We start from the raw sequence: 27904 nt of genomic DNA, 5'->3' as shown, positions 1-27904 counted from the left end.
TGCGTTTGTCCACTCTGATGTTTTTCCACTCTGACGTTTGGGACTCTTACGTTTGTCGTGGAACCGAAAAATAACCTAAAACCATGCCCAGACTTATTTATAAAAAAAAGATAAACAGCAAAAAACCATCTCAGGGCCTTTAAGAAGCTTAACTGTAAAGGAGAACCATATCGGTTCAGTAGTTAGCGAAATCGCTATTTATTGTGTTGTACTACACTTGGATGAATTGTACTTGGTTGTTGACAAATATTTGCTTTTGTTTGAATTAAGTTTGAAAGTATTTAATTAAAATTTTAATAAGGTCAACAGTTTTGACAGATTTTGTCCAGTAAAAAGTAATCCAATAAAAATATGATATTGATTTTATAGTACACAGTACATATAGATATTCAATAATTTAAAATTTATACTTAGATACTCTACAACAAGGATATGTCGTATGTTCTTAATACGACAAAAAAAGTTATGTAATGTGATTTTGTATTCTTTGCATTTGAAATGCATTGATTCAACACTTCATTTGCTTATTTCTCTTAATTTTCACAGTTTATTGTTTTTTTTCTTTTAATCAAAAAGTTTTTTCTGTTGCAATGGATCTCGGTAGGTCATGAGATTGTTTTAGCTAAGACTATTTAAAAAAAAAGTCTGGGTATCGTTTTAGGCTTTTTGCCCTTCCATATTCCTACAAATAAAGATTTCCTAGATGCTAGGGGCGCATCCGTTGGTTTGCTACATAAAGAGAAGGGCAGTGGAATTGAAATTTAATGTATGTGATGTGATAGGAGAGTTTAGAAAAATATTAAAAATCGACATTCTCTACAGACAGACAAAAGGACAGATGAACTAACAAACAGGCACAAAAACTCAATAAAAAATCAATATATTGTCTAAATATATTATTATTTAGGTCAATTCAAATCTGTCAAATGATGGACGTAATATCCTCAACGGCTGAGCAAGCATGCTTAAATATGGATCTATCCCAGCCATCCCCTCCTACCACTCTCCTACAGGTATCTATCTACCTATATATCTATCTTTACATCTACCTATATATATATTTAAACAAGGATGTTTAAATATGGATCTATCCCAGCCATCCCCTCCTACCACTCTCCTACAGGTATCTATCTACCTATCTAACTATCTATACATCTATCTATCTATCTGAGCAAGCATGCCTAAATATGGATCTATCCCAGCTATTCCCTCCTACCACACTTCTGTTACCTATCTATCTACCGTCCTTTCTAAGTTTCTATCTAGTTGTTTTTCGTTTGTTTGTTTTCTCTTTGGGTCAGGTAAGGTTAGGTCTAACTGGGAACTGTTAAGCCCCGCAAGTATTATTCCCCACAGCAGAAGTTAGTCATAAGACTGAAATTTACCGCCCTCCTCATTTTTATTTCATGTCAAAAAAGTGGAGGGGTGGTGGGGGGGTAGTGCTGTATCATTATTAAACAGGCACTAAGTGTGAAAGCACAGAATTATTTAATAGTAACGAATTTTTATTTAAAGAATTCTCCACCGCCCTCACTGGTGCCTAACAAGCTGGAAACTCTGTCAGGGGACAAGCTTACAAACCTGGAGGTCCATACAAAACTGGATACACTAGATTCTGCAACTTATCTAGGTAAAATATCCATAATTTTTTATGTCATACAATATTTCTGGGTTTAAAATCAGGTGGGGAAAGGATTGTGGACTGTAAATTACACTGGTATTCAAACTTTGGGTACCTTTATTGAATTTTGATTGGTTATTTTCAAACCAGTGTGTCAATGTCCGAACTGATCATCATTGGGGGTGTACATCAATTTATTATTAAAACATTTTCTCTATAAGCCTTATCCCTTTATGAATTATGAATTATCCCTAAAGTACAATATATCCATATTATTTTAGTTTTAAAAGCTATTGATCCATCTCAACCCAAGACTACTTTATCAAACTAACATCTTTGTACAGGCCATATATATATTTCAATAACTAAGGTTATCATTCTCAATCGTCCTGTAAAGGAAAAAAACACAAATCAGTAAATAATACATACAAAAAGTCTATTTTTGAAGAATCTGAATAAGATATTTAACGTTTCTTTTTTTCTTTTTGATTTGAAGAATTGTAGAGATGCATCGCATCTTTATAAAAGGTTATGTAATTAGAAATGCTGTTAACATTAAATTTTCATAATTCATATTAATAAAAACACATACCTATAAACTTTTTTGACATTTTAAACATATTTACACTCCCGCTACATATCTATTTATGGTTTAACAGCAGACCATTTCAAAACAAACAAAAAAAAACAGCTGAAAGAAAGGGTTGAAGATTTTGAATGGGCGTAGCAAGAGGGGATTGTGGTGTGGTTGTTATTTTCATTTTTTTAAAAAACATTGCAACTGCATTTTATATTCTAATATTTAATACAGGGTCAAATTTACGAATATAATATTTTTCTCTAGATAACAAAATCCAAGGGTCATTACTCTGCACTTGCTCTAATGGCACCATTTGAAAATCATTGGGCTGGTGTCCATTAGAAGAAAAATGAATACCTACAGCTTTGGTTGAATTTGGTTTAATGGAACTGTTATGGGCATTAAATCTATCACAGATACGATTTTTTGTTTTGCCAATGTACTGTGGTTTTAGTCTACAATTGCCAGATTGTTTAACACATGTTATACAATAAATTACATTAGAAGATAAACAATTCATACTAGAGAGAATAGGAAATTTTTCATTTGTTGTTGATGATGTTAAATAATTTGCAAATCTGGGTGAATGTTTACAAAGATTACAATTTCTATTACAATGTTTAAAACCAATCTTTTTTCTCTCTGATTTTCGATCATTTAAAACAGGAAGTTTGGCTCGAATTAAAAATTCTCTGAGATTTTTTGGCCTAGTCCAAGTAATCATCGGTGGGTGGGGAAAAATTCTTTTTAGTCTAGGATTTTTTACCATAACTTTTATTTTTACCATAACTATTATTTTAAATAAAGGCTTTTTACAATATATGTGCCTGTCGATAAGTCAATTTTATAATCTATTTCAATGAGTTATAAAATTATTAAAATGGATTTATTATTACTTGTATCTTACACCAGAATATTATGTACTCTAATGAAGTAAACTTGAAGCTGACAAAAAATATCGATACCCCACATCCAACCCATTTCCTCCCCTCCAAGTGGAAGAATGAACTGACCAGTAAATGATGTCAATGTTAGCAACTTATATTGACGACAATTTTCCATTGTCATTATATCAACGTATATTGTATATTCATTTTTATGAAGAAAAATGCTGCCCATCCACCCGTCCGTCTGTATGTTTCGTTTCCTTAAAGGAAAACTAATATCTTGCCTCCTCCCCTTTTTATGAGAGAGATGGGACATTAAGCTGTAGTTTATGCTGGTCCGCAAGATTATATAAACATGTTCTCTCATTAGCTGGCTTAAAAACCTTGGTGACTTTTAATACATCTTTGTTTGTTGGCAGTGTCCAAACTTTTCAACCCTAATTTCCATTTACAGAAGAAGATAAATGTTCATTATCAGTGGGGGTGTATATTATTTTATTTTGCCCTTGTCTTTGAATTTTGTATGTATTATTCCCAACGAATGCATACAGAGCTGGATCTTTAAATCATTCTAGTGGTGCGCCAGATCGGGGCGATCCAGAGGTGGTCCGAAGGTGGGCCGACAGTGCGCTACAGCCACTGCTAAAAAACATTGATATTTAAAAGATTTTTGGCGCGGTCCAATCCGCGCCGGTACATTTTTATAATAAAACAATATATAATTTATTTTAAAAATAATTATAACAAGGATGACAACATCCATAAAAGCGAAGCTCTGAAACGATAGGACACACGGACATAAACACTTGTATAGTGTCAGAACTGAATAATCAGAATATAAATGAATAAGAGTCAAAGCAAAATTTTGAGTAAATTTGTTGAAAAACTTCTTGATACAGGATAATGTTTATGGACATACTTACATTTTTAGGACTTGATTTTAGAGTTGCTTTGTTTTTAATATTGTACTTTGTTGTCCCATGAATCAGTATGCCAAAAATCAGAACATTCGAATAATTAGATCACATAAAAAATTTCTGTTAAAAAAGTAAAAAATTAACATTTTTAAAATGGATGTACGGACATTCTGATAATGATTATAGAGTTGCTACGCTTTCTAAATCATACCTAACTACTTCAGGAATCACCATGCAAAGTTTGAAATCGATAGGACAATTCTAACATGCTTAAATTAACAAAAAAGCTATCTGTCTCAGACGTACGGACGGACGGACCGACCCTAATTATAGAAAAGCTTCGCTTTTAAAAATATTTTTACAGTAGTTTTGCAATAAAATATTAAAACTAATTGAAGAAAGTATTAATTTATTACATACGTTTCACCCCGATCTGGCGCGGTGGTTACACTCATTGAGTGTAACTGCCGCGCCGGTTAGCCTGTGCAATTTTGATCTGGCGCGCCCCGATCTGGCGCACCACAAAATGATTTAAAGATCCAGCACAGGAAAATTTAGTATAAAAAATTATTTTTTAGTTAAAATACAGATTTAAAAATATGCTTGTCTATAAGTCAGTTCTACATTGCGTTACAAATCGTATAATAAAGAAAAAGTAGAATGCTGTGTGTTCGTTCGACCGTCCTTTGGCGTATTACATCAATTTATCTGAACTTACCTAAAAACAAAACAAAAAATGATATAATATGATAATATTAATGGACATAGAAAATACGTGGATATTATGAAAGGGGAAAATAGTCGCCATTTTAAGTTGCTAGCCTTAAATTCATTTATTGGTCAATTCGGTCATCCAGTAGAGGGAGAGTGGATGAGGTAAAGCTGGTGAATGTTGGGTATTGTTTTTTTTCGGTCCGCCACGAGATTCACTTTATGTAAAACATGAAAATCTGGTGTAACAATTACTGTTTTTATAGCTATTTTATTCATCCATCTATTTAGGAGCCGTTAGCACCGGAGATTCAAATGAACATGCCTCTAGTTTTCTTCAATATGTTGATAGCAGGTACAATGCCATTTTGTCTAATCTTTAGTTGCTTGATTAGTATAGAATATGTAAGTCTGACATAATTCTTGGTGATTCCCCTCTAAGTGCCTTTCAAGCACTCAACCCCCCCCCCTCGTTTATAAAAAAATTGAGGTTAGGTAGTAGCTCTGCGGGAGATATACTTGATGTCCCCTACTAACCCTCAATATAACCTAACTTAACCTGACATAATGTAATAAACAAACTAACGAGAAACTAACCCCTTCCCCCTATTTATTTTCAATTTATTTAATTAAAGGGTGGGGGTTTCATGTTAGACTTGGGGCTGTAAAGGAAACCACCAATTCTTACGGCATGTGTTAGAGTTTGATGATGTTTAAGGGAGATATTTAATAATCTTCATAAACCTGTAAAATCATTGATATATATTTTAGTGAATTTGGAGCAACTTTGGCGGGAGGCGGAGCCTATCCTGGGGCGGTTTATGTGGCCCAGTCAGCATATTCCACGTTGACCGCAAATCCGACTTCTACATCGCCGGTCAACCAGTTCTATGATACCAGTGGCGGTGGATTCGGCGGTGTTAGTGTTGGTATGAATATATTTTTTAAATAAACAATATACAACCAGCGTGGCTTCGAACACGATAAATTTCTGCTGTATTAGAACCGGTCCAGAGCTATACTGAAAAATCATGTATAATATAGTATCATTGCCAATTTTCTGGCATAATTTGGATCACATCTGAACTATAAACTATCTCAATTTGCTGCCCTGTTTAACAAATATCTAAGGTTAAACAATCAAATAATCGAATGTCTAACGGATGATAACTTAACTAAAATTTTGATTGTTTTGATCTTAGAGGATAAATATATGCGCATTGCTATTATATCATTAGTGGACGCGTACAAACTATCCCTTACCCCTAAAAAAACTTACGTTTAAGGCATAAACTTGATTAGGGAAAGGTTATTTTGTACAGTTTTATCCATGTAGTGTAGAATCCGGGTCTTATGCTTATTGCAGTTTTAAATTTAAATAGAGCTTTGCGTTTTTACTGTTTTTGAGATTTTAAGTGACATATCTATAAAAATTTCAGGTTCAAATGGAACAGTGGTTACATCCGCACAATCTCAGCTAGTTTCATATGCAGGTACAACAATACATATTTTTTAGGAAATACTTGCGCATTTGCTCCTAACTTTATTCCCAACAGCTCAACTTACATTTAAACACAGGGCCTCAGTGGAATCGTCACATCACAATCTTACATTTTAGTTGGATGTCTAAACCTGTTCATAAACAGACAATCAATATTTTTTTGTCACACTGAGACTGCCGAGCCCTATTCAAACCACAAAGAATTAATCCTGACTTTTAAAGATCCTTTTGGAAACATAAGTGTCTTGTAGTCTAAAAAAATGCGTAGTTATGAGATACTCCTGTTTCCAAGCCAAAGAATTCTCAATACCCCCTCTTAGAGATGATGAGCGAATATGTAAGGTGTGAGAGCAGCTACGCCGCCAAATCGTAAATTGGCAGACCTTGTCAAAAAAAAAATCATTAAAAATTACATTTTGTCTCTATTAGAGTAACATTGTAAGTTAGGTTTTAGATGAACTACTTAGAACCAATAACTATGATAAAAACCTGTTTTTGTTTGCAGGATCCACATTTCTGATACAACCCGGACCTGATGGAACTACACCGCCCTTGATTACTCCAGTACCTACCAGACAACCTGTGGTAAGAGTAAAATAGGTTTTCCAGGTTTTCTACGAATATAAAAATGTACAATCGACATCTCGAGGCTAACAAAACTAGTTATAATCTTATAATTGTATACTTTTATATCTGCGGAAAGCTGTCTATAATACAATGCAATATATAACTATTCCAGTATGGCCATGCAAATCAGATTCATGTACGATGGATACAAAACCAAATCTTAGCCATACTGGAAAAATGTATTATATGAAAAATAAATAAATATTAGTAAAAGAATCTTTGTTTTGTTGGCTAGGGACTTTTTCCCCTCTGGGCCACCAAAACTGAAATATATTTTGTAATTTTTATACTTCTATCCACTTAAAACAGTCTATAATGAATTAACAAATAGGTCAAAAAAGGTTTAATTTAATTGAAATATTAAATTTGTAGGACCAAGTTAATGTAGGAAGCAATCCTAACCCCCAAACCCAAGTGACTCAACAAGGACAACAAGTCCAGCAGCAGCAAGGAGGAGGGAATACAGCTCAACCACTCAGCTACGCCACCAGAGTGTCGCCGGCTACTATTCAATGGTTGGTGGCTAATTATGAAACAGCAGAAGGTATCATATTATTTGGTTCTTTCCCTCAAAGAGCCTTCACGAACATAGAAAATCCTCCCCACGTAGAGATACATTGATAAAAGGACCATCTTTAGTGGTGCAGCTATACTCTATGACTTAAGTATGCATCGACATCCAGTAACTTCTTTGTTAGTGTTCAATATCTAAGACCTAAAACCATTAGAATCAACAAAGCTAATGAACCCTATACTCGCACTATCCAAAATCTAATTATTATCTAGGTGTCTCGCTACCCCGGTCAACCCTATACTCGCACTACCTAAAACACTGCACAGGTAAAACTATTATTTAATTTTTAGCACAGCTACTTATAACTACGGTTCGCATGGTCTATTAGTCAACCTGGAATTACCTCGATTTTAATTCAACATTGCAATGCAGGGCAAAGAAGAATTATTAAACCGTATCTAATACTGTGATTCATAAACTTTTGTTACTTGATTTGTTTGTTCTAAACCAGCACGTGACTATCCAATAATCTTATTCTTAATCTACAGAGGGGGTAATCCTATCTACCATCATTGGGTATTACATTTATTAATTGAAATGTCTTATCCCTTAAGATATCTGATTATTTTGTCTTTTTAGATACAAAACAGGATCCTGTGAACGCAGCGAGTTTTGGAAAACTTATTAGATCCGTTTTCTTGGGTCTTAGGACTAGAAGGTAAAATTTTAAAATAAATCTAATCAAGGGATAGGTCTCGAGCTCCAGTGCTCTTGAGAGATGAGTAGATTTAAAGTTCAATATTGTTTTCTTATCTTCATTGCTAGTGAATGAATTTGATTTTTTATTAGTCTTGGACCAAAACTGTAGGATTTATATTGAAAAATGTGAACTGACTGGTTTTTTAACACCCTTTAAATGTAAGGTATTATTATAATTCTTTTTAGTTTTTAAAGCTAACAATTTTTTTTCTTTAGAATTGGAACTCGTGGCAACTCGAAGTATCACTACTACGGGATCAGAGTGAAGCCAACATCAGTATTGAATGGACTCGAACCCACGCCCACCAGTGTTCATGCGGTACAATTATACACAATCTAAACTAAATAGCAAATTATTTCATTTGTCTAAAATTGGCGCATATGTAAATCTATCAAATTTTAAACTTTAAATCTAAAAAACAGACACGCATGAATATAGAGAAGCTTTGCTATATTTGTCCGAATTAAAGCCAAAACCCTGCGGGTTTAAATTTGCTAATTGTACCATAATGTTACCTAGCCAACTGTTAAGAGAAAAGTTGCTAAAAATACGGAGCCTGACCAATTGGTAAGATTAAATTACAACTTCGTTTTGTAAATAGCTTTCCGAGGATATTAAAATGAAAAATTATAAGATTGAATCAGTTAATTAAACAAAACTGGTATTAATTTTATGATTTTATTTTAATATTTGTAGAAAATTGTCTGTAATACGATGCCATACATGTTTTCTTAGTATGGCTAAGATTCTGTTCTATTCTAGCGGATACTAATCGCTTTAAAGCCACACTGCAATGTAAATTACTTAATACTCTAACCCTATACCAGGAGTCCTAAAAAATATTGTTTTTGGAACTGGGAGTGAGGGGGGGAGAGAAGGGATAAAAATCAGGAAGATAAAATAATAATACAGTAAAGAATTAAATAATTTGATAATGTTATCTTGAATATTTTTGATTGTCTAGCTATAAAATAGTTTTGAATATACTTTTTTGAAATCGGAGGGCAAAAACCTGTTTGACAAAATAGAATAATAATAAGCAATAAATGAAGAACAAATATTTGATAAAAAAAGTTAAAAATATAATAATATTAAAACATATTTATATAACATAAATCTACATAAAGGGATTATGTAAATTTACGTTGTCTCTATTCATTAGTTTACATAATAATTTATATATATGTGTGGATAAGGAAAATAGAAAAGACAGAATGTTTTGATAACATGAAAATCTCTTTATTAATATGATACATATAGAATTGCCGTGATATTACCAACAACAAGGTTTAGATAATCGAAGGTTTTCATTCATAAAATGTACCTATAATGTAAAAATTTTATGTTTCCCTCCAGGCAATAGGGGGTTGAGTTGAAAGGGGGGCTCCTTCTTAAAACGCCCTTAATCAAAAAGGTAATCAAAATGCCCCTCTTTGCACGCCATTGACTTTATCCCTAGATAATAATAATCAAAGTGTCCACAATCTTAGTGAGTTATTCTTTTAAACCTAGTTTCATATAGAAATATCATTTACATTACTTAAGGATACTATTTGTAACATTATGTCATGTTATAACAAATTGTATTTTGTTTAGGTGAGTTCGAGCCTTAGTGCCGGAGTACCTCTGAGCGAGTACCTAGGACAAGCCAAGGGGATAACCCTCCCTTCGCTTTCTATTTCAAGAGAGGAGGTGCCTGAAGGGGTAAGATTTATTAGAGGTCTCCCTTAAAGCGCATAGTCAAGCATTTAGATTACCTCCCCCATTATTTAAAAATAAATTGTAATACTGGGAGAGGGTAGCTTTTTTGTTTCTTTGTTCTTTGAGTAAGGTTAAGTAAAGAAAAATAACTACCACCCTCCCCTAATTATCAAATAATTTCAAAAATAAGAGGGTGGGTTTAATGCTTAATGGGTACTTTGAGTGAAAACATTTATCTTTTTGTCAGAGGCATATCTACTCTATAATTCCAAATTAATGTTCTTCTATTAGTTTTGGTTTTGAGAAAATTTAGCTTTCTTGGCTGTTAAGCAAAACATCTATTTGATGAACAAGCTTGTTTAGACTTAAATTCTTTCTTTTTCTGTCCGTCTGTTAATTTTTGCACATATCAATGTTTTTTTTTATTCAAAAGATGCTTTTAGATTTTAACATCAATTCATCTACAATTGTCTTTAATCTGTAGGGGATAAGAACTACTATATTTGAACATCAAAAAATAATCACCAAATCTTTTTGGAGCCGTATTCATTTAGTTTGATCCCAGGGACGTCCAAGGGAGGAGGTAAAGGGGAGATTACCCTCCCAATTTTTTTTTCATTTTTACCCTCCACATATAAAAAAGCTTGTACGTCCTTGCCTAGCTTGGTCGTCCTTGTTTGACCCTTTATAATTTAGTATCTTAAAAGAAAAGGGACAAGTACCATGAAATTCAAAAAACAAAAAAAATCACCAAACCTTTCTACATTTAGTTGGAACCCGAGACCATAAATATCTTCACAGACATGTACCGTCAACACCTGACCAAGATTCTCGACTGTATTCTTAATCTAAACTTCTATGCTGTTGAACAAATATGGGTAAGTTTTTAAAACTTTTTTTTCATTCAATTTAGCAAAACTCTGTGTTCAAAAATGTTTTGTCTATGTAAACCAATTCTACAAGTGGCGTACACAGTTTCTGGGGTGAAAAAAAGGAGAGAAATTGAAGCTTTGAAAAGTTGTTTAAGCTGCGTCGAAGTCCGTGTAAAATAGTTGCGTTTTTATGGAAACATTAAATAAAACTTAAAAGTCATAACTTTTTTTGTAATATTTGTTTTTTATTTGTATTTACTTTTGTCTATATAAGTTTTTTAGCGTGACAAAAATGCATAATTAAACTAGTTTATAACAAAATTCATAAGTAGTAGAGAATAAAAAATCATTGATCGACAAATAAACGAACTAAGGTCAGTGTTCATATAGGACCTTTGCATGTCATATATAAAAGTCTGTTGTAGCATGACCGACATTGCGGAACTCCTACTGAATTCAAATTAAAAATCCTAACTAGAAACTATAGTCAAGTAATTAAAAACTTGGGGGGGGGGGGGGGGGGGGGATTTCAGTTTTGTTTGACGTCTAATATCATTTCTTTTTTTGAATAAGTTGTTTGTCTCTATATGTTGATTATAATTATCCAAGGCTCTTGGCCTCTAAAAAGCTTATTAAATATAAAATGCGTAGAAAGAATTGATAAACAATATTATCAAAGACAATAATATGTTTGTTCAGATAATAAATATTTTCAAACTGGAAAAAGGCGGAAAAAAATAAGTATAATCTATAATACAAAGTAGACTCCGTACTTTTATCTGAAAAGAAAGATCTCATTAACTGCTTAGTCTTTTAGGTTTAAAAAAGGTATTCTTCATAAGTAAAGAAAAATTTTAATTTGCTTATTGAAAATGAAAAAATACGTGTTGCTCTCGAGAGCTTTATATCCATTCATCAAGTTGGTGATTAGGCAGAGAAACGAACCTATCCAAACTCATTCAGAGAAAAGCTACGCTTATGAAAAAAAAAGTTTGTTCCAACTAAGCCAAGAATATACAGTGGAGTGCACTAGAAAATGAATACATTTATCAGGGATAGGACTATGGACGATAAAATAATCCTCCCACAAAAGTTTAAAGCATGGAAATCTTTCTGTAAAAGCTGGTATATTTCGTGGGAAGGGATTGTTAATTAATCAAACATAGACTATCCCCTTTTTCCCTGACAGTTATGCATTTAGAACACTTGAATAAAATAATCTTTTACAGATGTCCATTTGAAAACGCAAAATATTGACCGAAATTAAATTACTAGCAGCTGCACCCCTAGCATCTAAAAGACCTAACTTTATAAACCATCCGATGACCTATGTAAAGCTTTCTTGTAATTAACAAATAATTCGGTACAGTGGTTAACGATCTTAGTGGAGAACATGAAAACCTTACTATTTTAAATAATAGAATATAATAAAATTTAATGAGTTGATTGATTAATGTATTTGAATCATTTCTGAGATCTAAAGGGAGATACATACATCCTACACAGAACTAACATAATAGTATTGTACACTTACAAATTTAGTTTGATAATTTTTAATTGAACCGTTTTGTATGATAATGAAGAAGTAAAAAGAAATGTAATGTTTTACATACTTGGTTATCTTGCGGCTGCTTTTACCATAGATTGTTATAGGTGAAATATCAGGTAGCTAAATAATTTTAATGGTTATTTTTATGAAGAATCTTAAGGAACAAGACAATAAATTGATGAACAATACAGTCACAACTAATTATGATAATCATGTTAATAAAACAATTGTATGAAGTTTAAATACTGCTTGTTTCTACATCCTAATGAAATTTAGTAAAATTTATAATGCCTTCAAGCCAACACGAATGAGCCAACGTATTTATAAACTTTAAGCACCAGTATTATCTTATATTTTTTACATTTTATATTTTTTTTTGGGGTGGGGGGTTCAATTTCTCTTAACAAAGATGACCTATCAACCTGGAAAATAGTTAAAAACCATCACATGGCCAGTTGGAATATTAACCAAAAACACAACCATATTAGGTAATCTGTTACCGAGATCTTAAGAGACGAACAAACGAAGACGGACAGATAAAAAACACCAGTCTTCTTTGTATCATAGATCATTAGGATAGAATACTACAATAAAAATAATAAGTAATGTTAGTTTTTGCTAGATATAAGGGGGGGGGGTTAATGCAACCATCTCGTAATCAATGTATAAATAGCACTTAGAATTCGAATTTCGATCTGAAATTTTGCATGAGTAATCCTTGGTAGGTCTATTTTCCCTAAATCGAACAAAAAGTTGAAAAAGTAACAGCTAACGGCTCAGCCGTTTAGCCGTTTTTTGGCTATTTTTAGGGCAAATCTGTCAAAATTACCTAGAAATCAACATTTTAAAACATATTTTTGCTTTAAATCATGTGAAATGATACAAAAAATATTTTTTTAGATTTCTAGTACCAGCAACTACCGGCTAGAATCGTTTAAAAACTTTTTGGATCGGAAAAGAGCATTATGTGGAGAGAGGTTTTGTGATTTATTTCCATATAAAAAAGCAAAAAAATTACTAAGCGGCTGAGCTGCCAGCCGTTAGCCGTTACTTTTCCAACTTTTTGTTCGATTTAGGGAAAATAGACATACAAAGGATTACTCATGCAAAATTTTATATCGAAATTCGAATTCTAAGTGCCATTTATACATTGATTACGAGATGGTTGCATTAACCCCCCCCCCCTTAAAAGCAGAAAACTTCTAAAATATTCTATGAGCTAAACGTTGCATTAATCCCCAAAATGTTGGATAAATTGAATATATAAAGAAAGAAACCAAGGTTACTAAGATTTATTTGCAACAAGAACAGATAAGTTAATTGCAGCAAAGTTTTTACATAAAACCGTCAAAGAATACTTTATTTACTTTGGATTTAAATAAATCTCCTATTTTAAACCATAAGATTTTAAATGGGATAAAAGTTTAACAACTGATTCTGAAATCTAAAGCCAGAAAGTGAGTGGACATTAGGCTATGAATTAAACCGTTAACTCGAGTTTAATTTCTATGGTTTGTTGTAAAACCTTGGGTACTTATTAAACAATCTTGCTTAAACTTCCATTCAATAACTTTAATCTACAGAATTTGTTTATTATCATTATGGATGTACATCAATTTATTGTCCATTATCGGCGAGTTTAACACTTAACTGAGGGGGTTGAGGGAGGGAAGATTAATACTATAACCAAAATTATATTTGAAAAAAAATGATTTTAATTTAACATTTAATAGGATAAGCTTTAACTTTATTTACATTGTGAGCTAACCTAACTTTGACAGAAGGGAGAAATCTTGTAATGACGCAGCAACTTTATATCTATAAACTGTAATATATGTTTAGGGCCCTCCACACTAGTAAGGCATAGAAAATAGCTTATTTTTTATTTATCATATACCAAATAAAAGGAGATCTACAAAATACATATTTGTATTTATTATCGAGTTTGTAATGGCAAACTTATAGAACGTAAAAAAAATTTGTAGAATAATTTCTATTCAGCGCAATGGAATAAAATAGAATAACTTCATAAAACCAAAATTTATGATTTGAAAAGAAAAATGGTAGGGTACACTGGATTACGGATAATTTTACTGAAAAACAAATAGATTAACGTATATCTTACTTTTTGTAGTAAAGTTGTTTCTTTATAACGTTATCCTGTAATAAATCAATGAATCATACCGTCAATTTTCGAACAGGGTGTCCCAGAAAAAAAAAACTTTTACATAACTCTTACATATTACAAGTAAAAGGATTTGTGTGTGCAGCAAAGGAACTCGCTGACCGCTTAACTGATTGGTTTTCCTTTACATTGAAGCTTTCTATCTTTACTGTAACAATATTATTATTATAAAATCGCTACGCCTACTTTTGAACATAATTGTCATTGTTTGAATGCATATCCCTATTTTAAAATTTGTTGTGTGAGCCAAATAAAGACTAGGTTTTTGCAAAATAATGTTTTAGTAACAGAAATATTTGCGGAATATTTTTATTACTTGTAAAAACACTGCGTACATTTTACGCAAATCTTTATTGAATTAACTTATTCTGTTTGTATGTATTCTTAACTTCTTATATTTAAAAATTTCTCCTTATATAGATTTAAGTTATTTGTAGAGATTTTTTGCGCTACTAGTTTGATAACAATTCTATTAGAATACCAAAATTATTAACATATAAGATTACATAGTTATGAAACTTGAGATACGATGTAATTAACAGTCTAATGTCCCCTTCTTCCCTGATTATATCTAAAAACTGTTTTTTTTAATAACTTGGATCTTAAACCAGATTATCATGTATTCAAATAAAGTGAAACTTTAGCTGGCTGAAATAACGATCCCATCCCCTCCTCTCCTACTGATGTTCATATCAGCAATCTAAATTGACGACAATTTTTTTACTCTGTCATACCATTAACGCATATTCTATATTCATTTATCTAAAAATATTTTTGATCACCTAGACTTAAACAAAACATTTGATTTTCTCAAATAAATTCTTTAGTTTGAGTTTTGGCGACTGAATGATGCTAAAGAATTTCAGAAAGAGAGCAACTGTCAGCCTGATCTAGTCTCTAGGGTAAGATTGTCTTTTCCAGCATTGCTTCGAATCCGATTAATATCCAGTGGATTAGAACCGGTTGTCAGCCATACTGAAATATTATGTCTAGCATCGTATTATATCCAGTTGTCTTAAGATATAAAAATGTACAATAATTAGATTATAACCAGTTTCTTTGGCCCGTGTGTCCGGAATCTTGGAGCTAGAAAAAGTGGGTTTAATCTTATAATTGTACATTCTTACATCCGCAGAAACAAAAAAAAAACATTCACAAATTTACTGTTTTTAAGTTTTATATCATATAAAAGGTCCATTTTTTTCTATTTACCTGATATTTACATAGGATATTTAATTTTGTAGTATAATTAGTTAAAAAAATTCTAAGTTTAAACATTTAAAATTCCTTTTTTGTTGGTTTAAGAGTCGAAAATGCCTTAGCCTTGCGATATTCTTCATTTTTTTGTGCTCAATTAAAGATGGATATATAAACATACAGGTCAACAAATACGACATATATATTAAGATACATAAGTTGGAAAGAATTTTAATGTTAGAGGGAGATTTGAAAACTGCATCAAATTTTAAGGATTTTTTATAAAATTCGTTTTTTGTATAATTCTTTATCTAAAAGCGAAAATACAATTTAAGTTAATTAATTTTGACATCTGTGATTGGTGGATTGAAAATTATCTTCGCTCTGATAGGAGAAGCTTAAGTGTCGCACATCATTCAACCAATTAGAGCGCAGGTAGTTTCTAATCTACCTATCCTATTGGTCAAAATTTATGAACTTAAATTGTATTTCCGCTTTTAGATAAATAATTATACAAAAAACGAATTTTATAAAATCTCCCTCTAACATTAAAATTCCTTCCAACTTATATATCCTAATATATATATAAAAATAACAACACTTTTATAAATTTGTTTAATTTTCAGGAAAGTTTACTAAAGCTGTTTACAATAGTAAAAATTCAGAATTATGTCCAACAAAGTGATTATGCCTTCTACCAAGCTTTGGGTAAAGATTTTAAAATATTCTAAGCATATCTACTTTACTTTTAAAAAAAGCTTTTCTACATTTAGAGGAAGTCTGTTCGAATGAACCGACCGTTCACGATGGATAACACTTATCGTTGATTTAAGCAAGTTAGAATTGTCCTTTCGATTTCAAACTTGGTATTATGATTCCTGTAACATAACATATTTAATTCATAAGTCAAAATAAAATTAAATATTTATACTTTATGTGTTAGTACCGATAACCTCCTCCCTGATAATATATTATAATTATAGTTGATATATTGTTACCATGCAGTGTGTTAAGACCTATACCTGCCTCCCTGATTATATATTATTATTATAGTTGATATATTGTTACCTGATGTGTTAAGACCTATACCTTCCTCCCTGATTATATATTATCATTATAGTTGATATATTGTTACCTGATGTGCTAATACCTATACCTGCCTCCCTGATTATATATTATTATTATAGTTGATATATTGTTACCTGATGTGTTAAGACCTATACCTGCCTCCCTGATTATAAATTATTATTATAGTTGATATATTGTTACCTGATGTGTTAAGACCTATACCTTCCACCCTGATAATATATTATTATTATAGTTGATATATTGTTACCTGATGTGTTAAGACCTATACCTGCCTCCCTGATTATATATTATTATTATAGTTGATATATTGTTACCTGATGTGTTAAGATCTATACCTGCCTCCCTGATTATATATTATTATTATAGTTGATATATTGTTACCTGATGTGTTAAGACCTATACCTTCCTCCCTGATTATATATTATTATTATAGTTGATATATTGTTACCTGATGTGTTAAGACCTATACCTAATATATTAATATTATAGTTGATATATTGTTACCTGATGTGTTAAGACCTATACCTGCCTCCCTGACACAAGGAATTCGAAATTTTGCTAAGGTAAAGTATTTTATCCTAAAATTATCGATTCTACGTTCTAAAATTATGTATTTGGCCTGGGCATGTTTGAGGCTATTTTGAGGGGGTATATTGGGGTAAAAATGAAGAAAAAACTTCTTTCTTATTACATATTTTTTTCAAATGTGGTGATGGCGGTAGGGGGGGGGAAGAACCGAAACTATATAAGTTTTTTTAGAGGGCTAATAATTTTTCATTTTATATGTCTTGTGTTTTAAATTTTTTCACTTATGCTTTTTAAAGAATCTTTATATTGCAACATAATCATTTATTTTAGAGTATAGAGACTTGGCTTTCAGCAGCTATGGCAGATTGGAACTCTAAGATGAAGGATGTCAAAATGACAACTGCTAGGTAGGTTTGTAACTGGTGGATGGACGGACAAAGAGAGTTATACAGTGGGTGCTCAGTGAACCTTATCTATATGATATAGAAGTATATCTATTTTTTTTATTATGACACATAAAAAATGATAACAGTATTATAATACAGGTATTAAATATTCATATACAAACAATAAAATTAAATATGAATAAAAAAGAAAATAAGGACAGATCATTCAAATAATAATTATGTACAGTGTCAAAGGACTAAACAATCTCGTAAGAGGAAATATCACTTTTAACAGTCAGGAAATTAATATTCTACCGACATAAGACCTATTATCTATAAATAATAAGATATGAGTTGTAGAGAAGTGCGCATAGGTCTTTAATTCACACATAAGAATAAGTCATTAAACCTGAAAGTTTTAAATAAACGGACAAAAATACAGACAGGGGGTCAAAGAAAGTCTAAAAGAGCATATTTAAAAAAAAAAAATAACACAATCATTTTATAACACACATTATAAAAACGATAATCTTACAATTTTATTTCTTCACATTTTACAAAATGAAATTTTTAATATCATTTAAAAGAACCAATGATATAAAATATCGAATTATAAAATCTGATAGAACCTTTATAATGACATTTTACAGAATCCTGAAATCTTTGTCAGCAACATTATAAGTGGTAGAACAAGAATGACAACTTCCCAAAAAATCAAAACAATAATTAAAACTTCATACTAAAGTATCGAGGATGAATGAATGTATGTCCAGTTAGAACTCATTCTATTATTCCATAGTTTTTGGAGGATTTTAGTAATTTCATAGGCCAGATTTTCGGAAGACAATCCTCAAATAACCATAGATTCGCAAAGAATTTAAAAGTATCGTTATGTTTAGTGTGATGTTCTTATAGACGTAAATAAAAATAAAATGTAGAATAGGTTCGCGTTTTAACTGATTCTGGTCTTTAGTATTGCTTTATCATCATCTTTTGAATTTTAAAAATCAAATGAATTGAATAAGTTTTTATATATTAATGTAATGCCAACTAAAATTGTCATTTTAATTAATATATGATTTCAAGTTCGTTATAATGAATTTTTAAAGATTACTACTACTTTTCATCTTTTCTATAGATATTATTTTGGGTGTAAAATAAATTAATGCTAGACCATAGGCACATAAAAATAGCGAATATTATACAATTGTTAGCCAATAGGGAGTTTTTTTTTAAGTATCTAGACCTAAAGAAACCTCAGTACAAAAATGTCTTTGATTTAAAACAGATCTAAAATGCGTTATTTTACTTCTTTCATAATAAAACTTTAATTCAAATTTGTTTTTAGGGCATTTTCTCAGACTCTAAGAAGATATACCAGTTTAAATCACCTTGCTCAGGTTAGTAAAAATGGATAGGTTGTAGTTCATGGTGAAATGTTCCTGGGATAAATTATTTCCAAAAAATATTGAACTTGAATAACTGCTATCTGTCAAACGTTACTCAAAATGCATATTTATCTTGCAACCCACAGAAATGCGCGAAAAAGGCCTTTTAAAATTTTTCAATGGGTTGTACAAACCTTCAACCCTAACCTAAAAATGTACCCTCCTTTCGTCGCAAAAAGCCCTAAGTTCAAAATATATACCATTTATTAACAAATATTATTAAAGGCTAAAGGTTCTACAAAATAACTAAATCTAATTTAGGCTGCTCGAGCAGTGCTACAAAACAACCAACAAATAACTCAAATGTTGACAGATTTGAACAAAGTAGATTTTTCAACAGTACAAGATCAGGTAAATTATTTTTTAATATGGCTTCGAAACTGATTAATATCTGCTGGATAAGAACCGTTTTTCAATTCTGGAAACGCATGCATTGTAACGTATTATAATCAGTTTTCTTCGAATATAATAAATGTACAAACATAAGATTAAAATCAGTTTTAGATAACTCTATTGAATTTAAATACACAAATGTCATTATTATTGACTTTAGAGCATAAGAAACGTTTTTTTCAAAATATTTTTGGTCCAATTATCCTCGTTATGAAAGAGAATTTGATAGGGATTAGAACTTATAAAACGTGATCCCTCTTGTCTTAACTTTTAATCACTAGTAAGTTCTCTTAAAATTTAGTGGAACACCCCACCCCTCCTCATGGGTAGATTAGATGTGATAATTCAAGGGGGTGGTTAATTAACTTGGTATTACAGGAATTTGCATACCTGATTTAGCAGATAACTAATCATTTGATTACACTTTATTGTCTAAAAGGCTTAGTGTTCATGGTCATATTTTTAAAATTTTTTTTTATGCATTTCAACCTTTAAGATATAAATGGGAGGGTTAATATTCTTACTCAAATTAGTCATTTTTGACTTTAAAAAAACCTTTTTGAAGAACACTTAAAATATAGCTGGCTATTACTTGGTGTATTAATACTTCCGATATTAGATTTTTATAGGGCAAAATATGGGGAGGGATAGAAGACGGTCTCTTACCAAAATCAGGGTTGTCCCTTATCCCATGATTTACAATAAATCTACAAGCAAGCAAATAATATGGTTATAAAACATTATTAACGGATATGTCTTGATAGGTTAGTTAAAGTGCATATTTTTTTTAATCGTATAAAGCTAGCCAATAAAATCAAAGAACTAAACATGTATGTCCAATATAACTCAAAACTTTGGCCTTCAGAGGTATTAAGTTTAATAACAGCACCTTACAGATTACCAACTTTTTATTTTTACAATCTTTGTCTGAGCTGCTAATTGTGCATAGTGATAAGAATCGTCTGTTAAGAGCCAATATTATCCCCACTTTTGTATATATTTGAAGCTCTTTATAGTGCCTATAAAAAATGTTATCATACAAATGTCTAATGATAGTCTAATACAAAAACTAAATTACCAATGGCAGGACAGTATGCATTTTAATATACTAATAATAGGTTAGTATGACGTCATTTTTTATAGACACTCTAAAAAGCTTCATATTTATTTACTATTTGATCCACCCCTATCTTTTTAGGTGGGCGGGGGATGACAGGAAAAAGCCTAAAACCAAACTGAGACATTTAATATGCTTCACCAAAATTTCAATTTCTGAATAATTTTGCTTCAGATAACAAACCTTACTACTTTATAACAAAGGATATTTTATGTATATTTATTTGTTCAGGCTAGTTGGGTGTGTGGATGTTCTTCTGAACTTGTTTTTCAAATAGAAAAGAGTTTTAAGGTTTGTAACAAATAAAAATCATGCGTAAAAAATTAAGCCCCAAAAAAGAGTATTTCAACAAAAGAAGAATATTAAAATCAATGTTTTTACTCTAGTTTAGTTTCTTCTTTGATAACAGTTAATCATATCAAAATATATAGTTATGTAATAAACTATTATTCTAGAGGTAAAAACAAAATAATATAACTTTCAAAGGTCTAAAATTAAATTGGAAGGGCTACTTAAACTTCAGGTTCTATGGCCTAATAATTTGTTTGTTGATTTGTAATGTGAAAATTATGTGGCATTGGAAGTAGCACATCGGATAGGTGTAAGGTTCGCGTCTCGCCCTAAAACAGCTCTATCACTAGGCATTAAAAATGATTTCAATTAATGCTATGTAAGTTGGAGGACTTTAATTGTTAGAGTAGGGATAATGCCTATAAATCAGGCAAGGGTCGTGTCATCAAACTTCATTAGTTACATTCGGTTTAGAATTATACAAAAAAAATACTTAATGGTTATTCAGGATGCAATGTAAATATAAATTCTAGGATGCCTTGAGTGAACAAAGTTCTTTGGAAGGTTGGTCCACCTGGATGGAGGGTGTAGTTGATAAGGTTCTCAAGGTTCAAAACAAGGACAACTTTGTCAACTCGGCGAAACAATTTCTGCTCAGGTAAAAATTAAGGTGCTTTCACTTAAAGTGGCTAGCGATCACAGACTCACTTCACCTATTATTTTATAGATAATTTGTAATTAAGAGGGGAGTTATTTTTCTACATGCCTAACCATTGCAGAGGGCCCGAACGCTGTGTGGACAATACTTTGTGCAAAAACAATATTCCTTGAAAAAATAAACACTTTTGACTTTGTGACATATTGTCTGTTGAAAATCGTTCTCTACATATATACACTATATATACACTATATGAATATACACTAGCGGCTTCGCCTTGCCCCAAGAGGTGATCAAAAAAAAATTAAGGTGAAATTCGTAAAAGGACCAAAGAAATCTCCTGCAAAAAAAAAGGACCAAGGAAATCTTCTGCAATAAAAAAATGGGGGGGATATTTTTTTGTTTTTGGGGGGTTTGGGGGTGTCCCACCACCCAAGAAAATAGCCTAAAAACACCACAGGACCAGTAGGTATATACCCTGAAGAGTAGAATCAAATCAGTTCAGTGGTTACCGAGATCTTAAGCTTCAGACGGACAGACATCATTCTACTTTGTATTATAGATAAAAAAAAAATATTTAAATATATTATTTTCAGGTGGTCTTTCTATTCGAGCATGATAATTCGTGACCTGACATTGCGAAGCGCCGCCAGCTTTGGAAGCTTTCATCTTATTAGACTTCTATATGATGAATACATGTTCTATGCCGTTGAAAACAGGTAAACCCTATCAATAGCGCAGCCAATCTATATTAAGAATAGGCATGGCAGTCCGTCTATATGTAAGGTGAACGTGGAATTGCACTAAAATAGTATTTCATTCAATTACAAAAAAAAACATTAAAAATGTCCTAGATTATGTAAAATTGGGTTTGTAAAAGTTAGTTTAGGTGCCCAACCCAGTTATTAGTTTACATTTTGCTTGTTATTGTTTTATTGTTTGGAGATACAAATTTAAGAGGACCAAATAAAATATTGGAAAAGGGTCTTTGCCATGTAGGGAAACTGCATCTTCACCTCTCCTATGTGTAATTAGCCTTTTATTTTCAGGGTAGCTCAAATGCTTGACCTTTCGGCAATAGCTGTCATGGACACCCTCAGATCTCAAAACACAGTACAAAAACCTCTATCACCAACTACCACAGTTGGCTACAGCCCAGTGACCGCCTTAAAATCTATGCCAGCTGTTCAAACAACCAATCACAATGGGCTAAATTCAAATCTAACCAATGGGATAACAGGAACAGATCAGCTGACCAATGGTATGTCATCTTCTAATCAAATCACCAATGGGATGTCAGCATCTGATCAGCTGAATAATGGGATGAGAGAAAATGATGAATTTCAGTCATGTGACCTGCCAACTGTTCTACCCTCACCACCACAATTAGCTGTTAGAACTAAGGTACCTTATTGACCAATTGAACTTCAGATCAGATATGCTACTTTAAAACTATATATATAGACTATGCCTTGCTAAAAACTAATGCTAAAATAATATTTTAGATAGAACCTATCATCGAGGAGGATATGGAGACTGATGCTTTGGAGGATCAAAATGAGAATCATACTAATAAGGAATCAATAAATATGAATGAGTTTTATTTTCAACAATAGATCTATATTGTAGATGTATATACAGATAACTATCTGCCCCCCCCCCCCCTTTTTAAGGACCTTTCTCGTCTGCTAGCAATTTTTTCTGCTACTGGGCTGTGTTTGAAAATGAACCAATAGTGTCAGAAATATAAACCTAATTGAGAGTCGGCAGAATGTCCTTGGGATGGGGAAATAAAGTTAATTAACCCCTTTCTTCTTAGTGTTTCACTCTAATTTTTTAACAAAGCCTTATTAAATTTTTGATAGTTCATTATATTTTTCTATCAATAAATTACTTTTGGACCAAATTCTTGTAACTTAAAAATATGTGATTATTTCTATTTTTAAATTGCAAAAGATTTTTTTTCTAAACTTTTGATATTGGAAAAAGACCAATGTTATTATGTTCATATTTATTACAATACTTGATTAAGGACTTAGCTGACAACAATGACACACTGACCACTATAGATAATGATGCTATCAACAACTCTGTCCATGGTCTAGATATTCTTCATCAAACAGAACAGATCAAGAAGGATGAGGAGAAAGAGCAAAAAGAGAATGTTAGGAGTGGATAATGAATTACATTTAAAAAGTTTGATTGCAAGCATAAGTTATAAGAATTAGGTATTAAAATAAATAGCAATCAAATAGTCAACACCAAAATAGTCATCATGCTGTTTTTGTGAAAACCGGACAGCCAAACATGTTGCATATATCTTAAAAATATGATTTTAATATGATTTCATAGAAAATTGAAATTCTATCAAAAACATGTCTAATGGGTTTAGTTTAAATTATTGAACAGAAAAAACAATATGCAATTCACTAAATTCAAGTTTAAATGCATTTCGTGCAACTCTTTGGGTGCAATTATCAGTCAAATACGATTATTAGGTCAAACTGTTCTTAATTTTGACCATACACATAATGTAATTAAATGCATAATTAAGAGCAGTTTGACCTAATAAGTGCATTTTACTGAAAGCTTGCACCTAACTTTACGGAAAATAGGGTGAAAATAACCCCCTTTTTAAATTCTATTTACATTTATTTTTGTTTGTATGAAAATTTAATGTGTGATTATTTTTCTTTATTTTTGACAATCATTTTATACTGGTTTAATATTGATCATGTAAATAAAATTAGACATTATAGTCATTTTCCAATTTCTACCCAAATTATAGAGTAGCTGTTAAAAAAACTTATAATATCATTTTTTTAAATGTTTGCTTTTTTTCGTCTTATTGCAACTTATGCTATTTTATACATATGATTTAGTGATTTTTTATGTACATTTTTGTATAAAAATTGGAAAAAGTCATAATTGTAAGGGAAGGTATTTTTGGGGAATTTTATTGACTGTAAGCTGTCTTTTTAAATACCAAAAATACCTGAGCTGGATCTTTAAATCGTTTAGTGGTGCGCTGAATCGGGGTGATCCAGTTCGGCGCACCTAGATATTATTAGATTTCAATCTTTTAATCAAAATGGAATGGGCGAATTAGCGCGCCCAGTTGTGCGGTACTTGCGCGCCAATGACACTCAACGAGTGACATTGTTACGCCAAAAGGGGGTGAACTGGATCGCCCCTATTCAGCGCACCACTAAACGATTTAAAGATCCAGCTCTGGCTTTGCATATTTGACTTGGCCCTAATAATGTATTCAGATTGTATGTTAACTAATATATAATCTAGCCTTACCATTTCCGTCCAAATAAATGGTATTTCATAATTTGTCTTAATGTAAAAAAATGTGTGATTGCATTTTTTTAAGTTGCCTCTATTGAATATGACTGTCATTGTTTGAGTGATAAAGGATGATTTTTTTTTTAGAATTTTTATGTTGAATCTCAATTTTGTGGAGTTTCTTTGGCTTTTTTATATGATTGTTAATGTAATTTTAGTATTTATATCTTTTTTTATGTAAGAATAAATGCTAATTATTAGTTTAAAAATTTTTTTTGTCTCAAATATGAAAGGAGAAAAACTGAATGTCTTCATGTTGCGCAGCAAGAACAAGCTAAAAACGTTCTATTTTTTTCTTAAAAGAAAATATATTTATGATAATATATAGATGCGTTGCTCCAGTTCTGTGAAGAAAAATGCATAGAGGAAAGAAACTATATGGAGCCTAAAATATAAGGGTATACAAAGTTGCCATAAAAACTGTTGGTATTTGTAATAAATCTTGATTGATTGGTTCAAACTAACATTATCCAAACTTTGTAAAGAGTGTCGTGCTCAGGGTTATGCCAGTTTCATGTAAACCTTCAAGGAGTGAAAAAGGGGGCAGAAAGTAAGCCCACACAATTTCAATCAAGGGGGTTTTTGACATTCCCTTAAAACTCTCTTCCGGACGTTTATATTTTCAACCAATAAGTTTAATTTACAATCAATTTTTCGTCTATTGTCTTATTCCTTAAAATCTCTGGTAAATAAAGGCTATCCTTGAATAAGTCGTTAACAAGATTGTCAATGAATTGGACTTTGTATCATGAGTATGTAAAAATAAAATATGAAAAATTTGCAAAAAATGTGCAGAATATAAAAATATAGAAATGCAGGGATCTAAAGGGATAAGACAGTGGTCGATAAATATATGTACATACCAATGATAATACACAAAAATATCCCTTCTTACAATTAGTAGTAGAAATGTTTGGACAACCAACTTAATGAACCAACCAATAAAAATTTAAGAAGCCCCTAAAGTTTATAAGTCAACGAATAAGAAACCTTTATTTTAAAAACCTTATTGACTAGCGTACTAAACAGCCAAATTTCTCCTTCCTGCCTGAGAGAAATATATAGATGAGAAAAAGTCGGGTAATTACGTTCATACATTTGCACTAAAGTCTTTTAAAATAAGAAAATTTTAAGTGAATTAACTGAGCAATATGGTTTTAACAAACGTATATATGTATCAAACCTCTGACATAAACTCTAGTTAAAGAGTAGCGTCGCAATTATGTTATTTTTTTTCCAGTATTGCGATTAATACCCGCTGGAAAAGGACCAATTCTCAGCCATACTGAAAAATCATGGGTAGTATCGTATCACAGACCATTTTTCATGAACATTAAAATAAAAACTATTAAATTAAAACCAGTTTTGAAAGCCCAGTCCTTCGGTCCCTTAGGGACTAACAAAGCTGGTTTTAATATTCAAATTTAACAATTTAATATCCGCAGAAAGCTGTCTATATTACGATGCAATAAATAACTATTATTACCTCACAACTGAGCACTAGTCGCCGTTGTTTAATCTTCACTTTTTCTTTCAAATTCATTTCAATATTTGATTACAATAACACAGAACAAGTCTTATTGTGAAATTTCCTTTTTGCTAACTGTTGATTTTGTAAATTAAATAAAACCAGTATTTTACTATCACTCCTGATATTGCAATACTGGTCAGTGTTGAAATTTATATTATTTTTTCAAAATCACTGTTTTATATATTTTTAATACTTCACATTAACAGAAATTATCATTTTCACTAAATTGTTCATCCTGGATGTAAATTAAACCAAATACTTTCACAAATACCAAACAAAACAAACTACGATACCAATTGGTCAAAGAATCAGAGTTTGTTTGAAAAACTACTAATGAAAAAAAGTTGTGTTATTTTCATTACAGCAACCAAAACTGAAAAAATTGTTTTTTACTTATAGCTCAAATATTCTTTAACTTGAATATGTCTGTCTTTTAATACGACCTGGATTTTTTTTATTTAACGAATAAAAATACATTCCTAGCTGATTTTTGTTTTGTATAAACAATAGCAAGATTTTAACTTGTAAATATTGCATAACAAAACACTGTTACTTATAACATAATTTTGTATTATCAAAGATGATATAAAAGATTAAAAATAATTTTTCTTAAACGCCAACCAAGCCCTACCCCCACCCCTTAGATTTGTGTTTTAACAAACATGAAAACAATTATTGGGACAATATTTATTAAACATGCTAATTTCCCTCATATAAGCGATCCTCATAAAAATGGATAAAAACCTGCCCAAGACATAAGTGAATCTTCCTTGCATAGAAGTACTCGATCATAAAATATGTTTTAGATTAATTCTAGAATCAGACTTTTATATTTGTGATGTAATTTACACTAGAGACAGGAACTAACTAAAATCTCAGTGAATATGAAAAAAACTAAAGTGTGGCCTTATTTCAACACAAATAATAAATACAGCATATAAAGTAAAACAGAACTTTTATTGAACATTTTCGCCTGGTACCAGAGATAATAAGGAATTTAGTATCAGGCGATAAATTTATATACATTTTCAATTAATATGATAAACAAAATTACCCCTATTTAGGGAAGATTCATTTTTGAAACGTTTGGACACCTCTAGTTTGAAAATCCAATGAAATTACCCAAAGTTTTAAGCTAACAAATATAAATACATGTTTTTAGTAATTTGGGTACCAGTGTGCCCGCCCGTTTTGCCAGGTAAACAATTTTGTCCATTGTCTACTCCCATAAGATACCTGCTTTTTATCCAATTTTAATAAAAATGGTTGGATATCTAATTTACCAATAAGAAATTTATTGTGCAACTAACTATTAAGTAATATTTTTTTGTTGTTTAAATGTTGTTATCAAGATTTTTAATGTTTATCATTTTAAATTACGCAACTTACTCTACATTTTAAAGTGTTCATATATAAAAGTAAAAAAAGCAAAAAATAAACTTGTTGTTTTCCCTAAAAATAGGGGGTATTTTGTGCTTTCTGTAACCAGA

General features: G+C 31.2%; 2 protein-coding genes across 2 annotated transcripts in view; one reads left to right on the top strand and one right to left on the bottom strand.

The window, feature by feature from the left end:
* The window catches only part of wkd (TBC1 domain family member whacked), a 111654-nt gene extending 84960 nt beyond the window's left edge, over positions 1–26694 (bottom strand). Inside the window, exon 1 of the mRNA XM_080169172.1 lies at positions 26370–26694. Within this exon, the coding sequence (XP_080025298.1) occupies positions 26370–26426 (57 nt within the window). The 5' untranslated portion in view covers positions 26427–26694. The remainder of the gene's footprint in view (positions 1–26369) is intronic.
* Positions 296–23185, top strand: Rfx (regulatory transcription factor Rfx). Its single transcript, XM_080169167.1, has 25 exons — positions 296–301; positions 908–1013; positions 1516–1630; positions 5008–5071; positions 5488–5645; positions 6156–6209; positions 6723–6802; positions 7217–7388; positions 7631–7684; positions 7998–8076; positions 8334–8436; positions 8638–8685; positions 9715–9822; positions 10590–10697; positions 15253–15327; positions 16249–16330; positions 17201–17274; positions 17570–17646; positions 18974–19025; positions 19335–19424; positions 20815–20874; positions 21408–21532; positions 22129–22251; positions 22582–22936; positions 23038–23185. Exons 2-25 carry the CDS (start codon positions 927–929, stop codon positions 23146–23148), a joined length of 2454 nt encoding a protein of 817 aa, XP_080025293.1. The 5' UTR covers positions 296–301; positions 908–926; the 3' UTR covers positions 23149–23185.
* Positions 26695–27904: the final 1210 nt, after the last annotated feature.

Source organism: Acartia tonsa, chromosome 8, assembly GCF_053477335.1.
Source record: "Acartia tonsa isolate MP-2025a chromosome 8, ASM5347733v1, whole genome shotgun sequence".
NCBI classification, from domain to species: domain Eukaryota; kingdom Metazoa; phylum Arthropoda; class Copepoda; order Calanoida; family Acartiidae; genus Acartia; species Acartia tonsa.
This window is presented reverse-complemented; position numbering and strand designations above follow the sequence as displayed.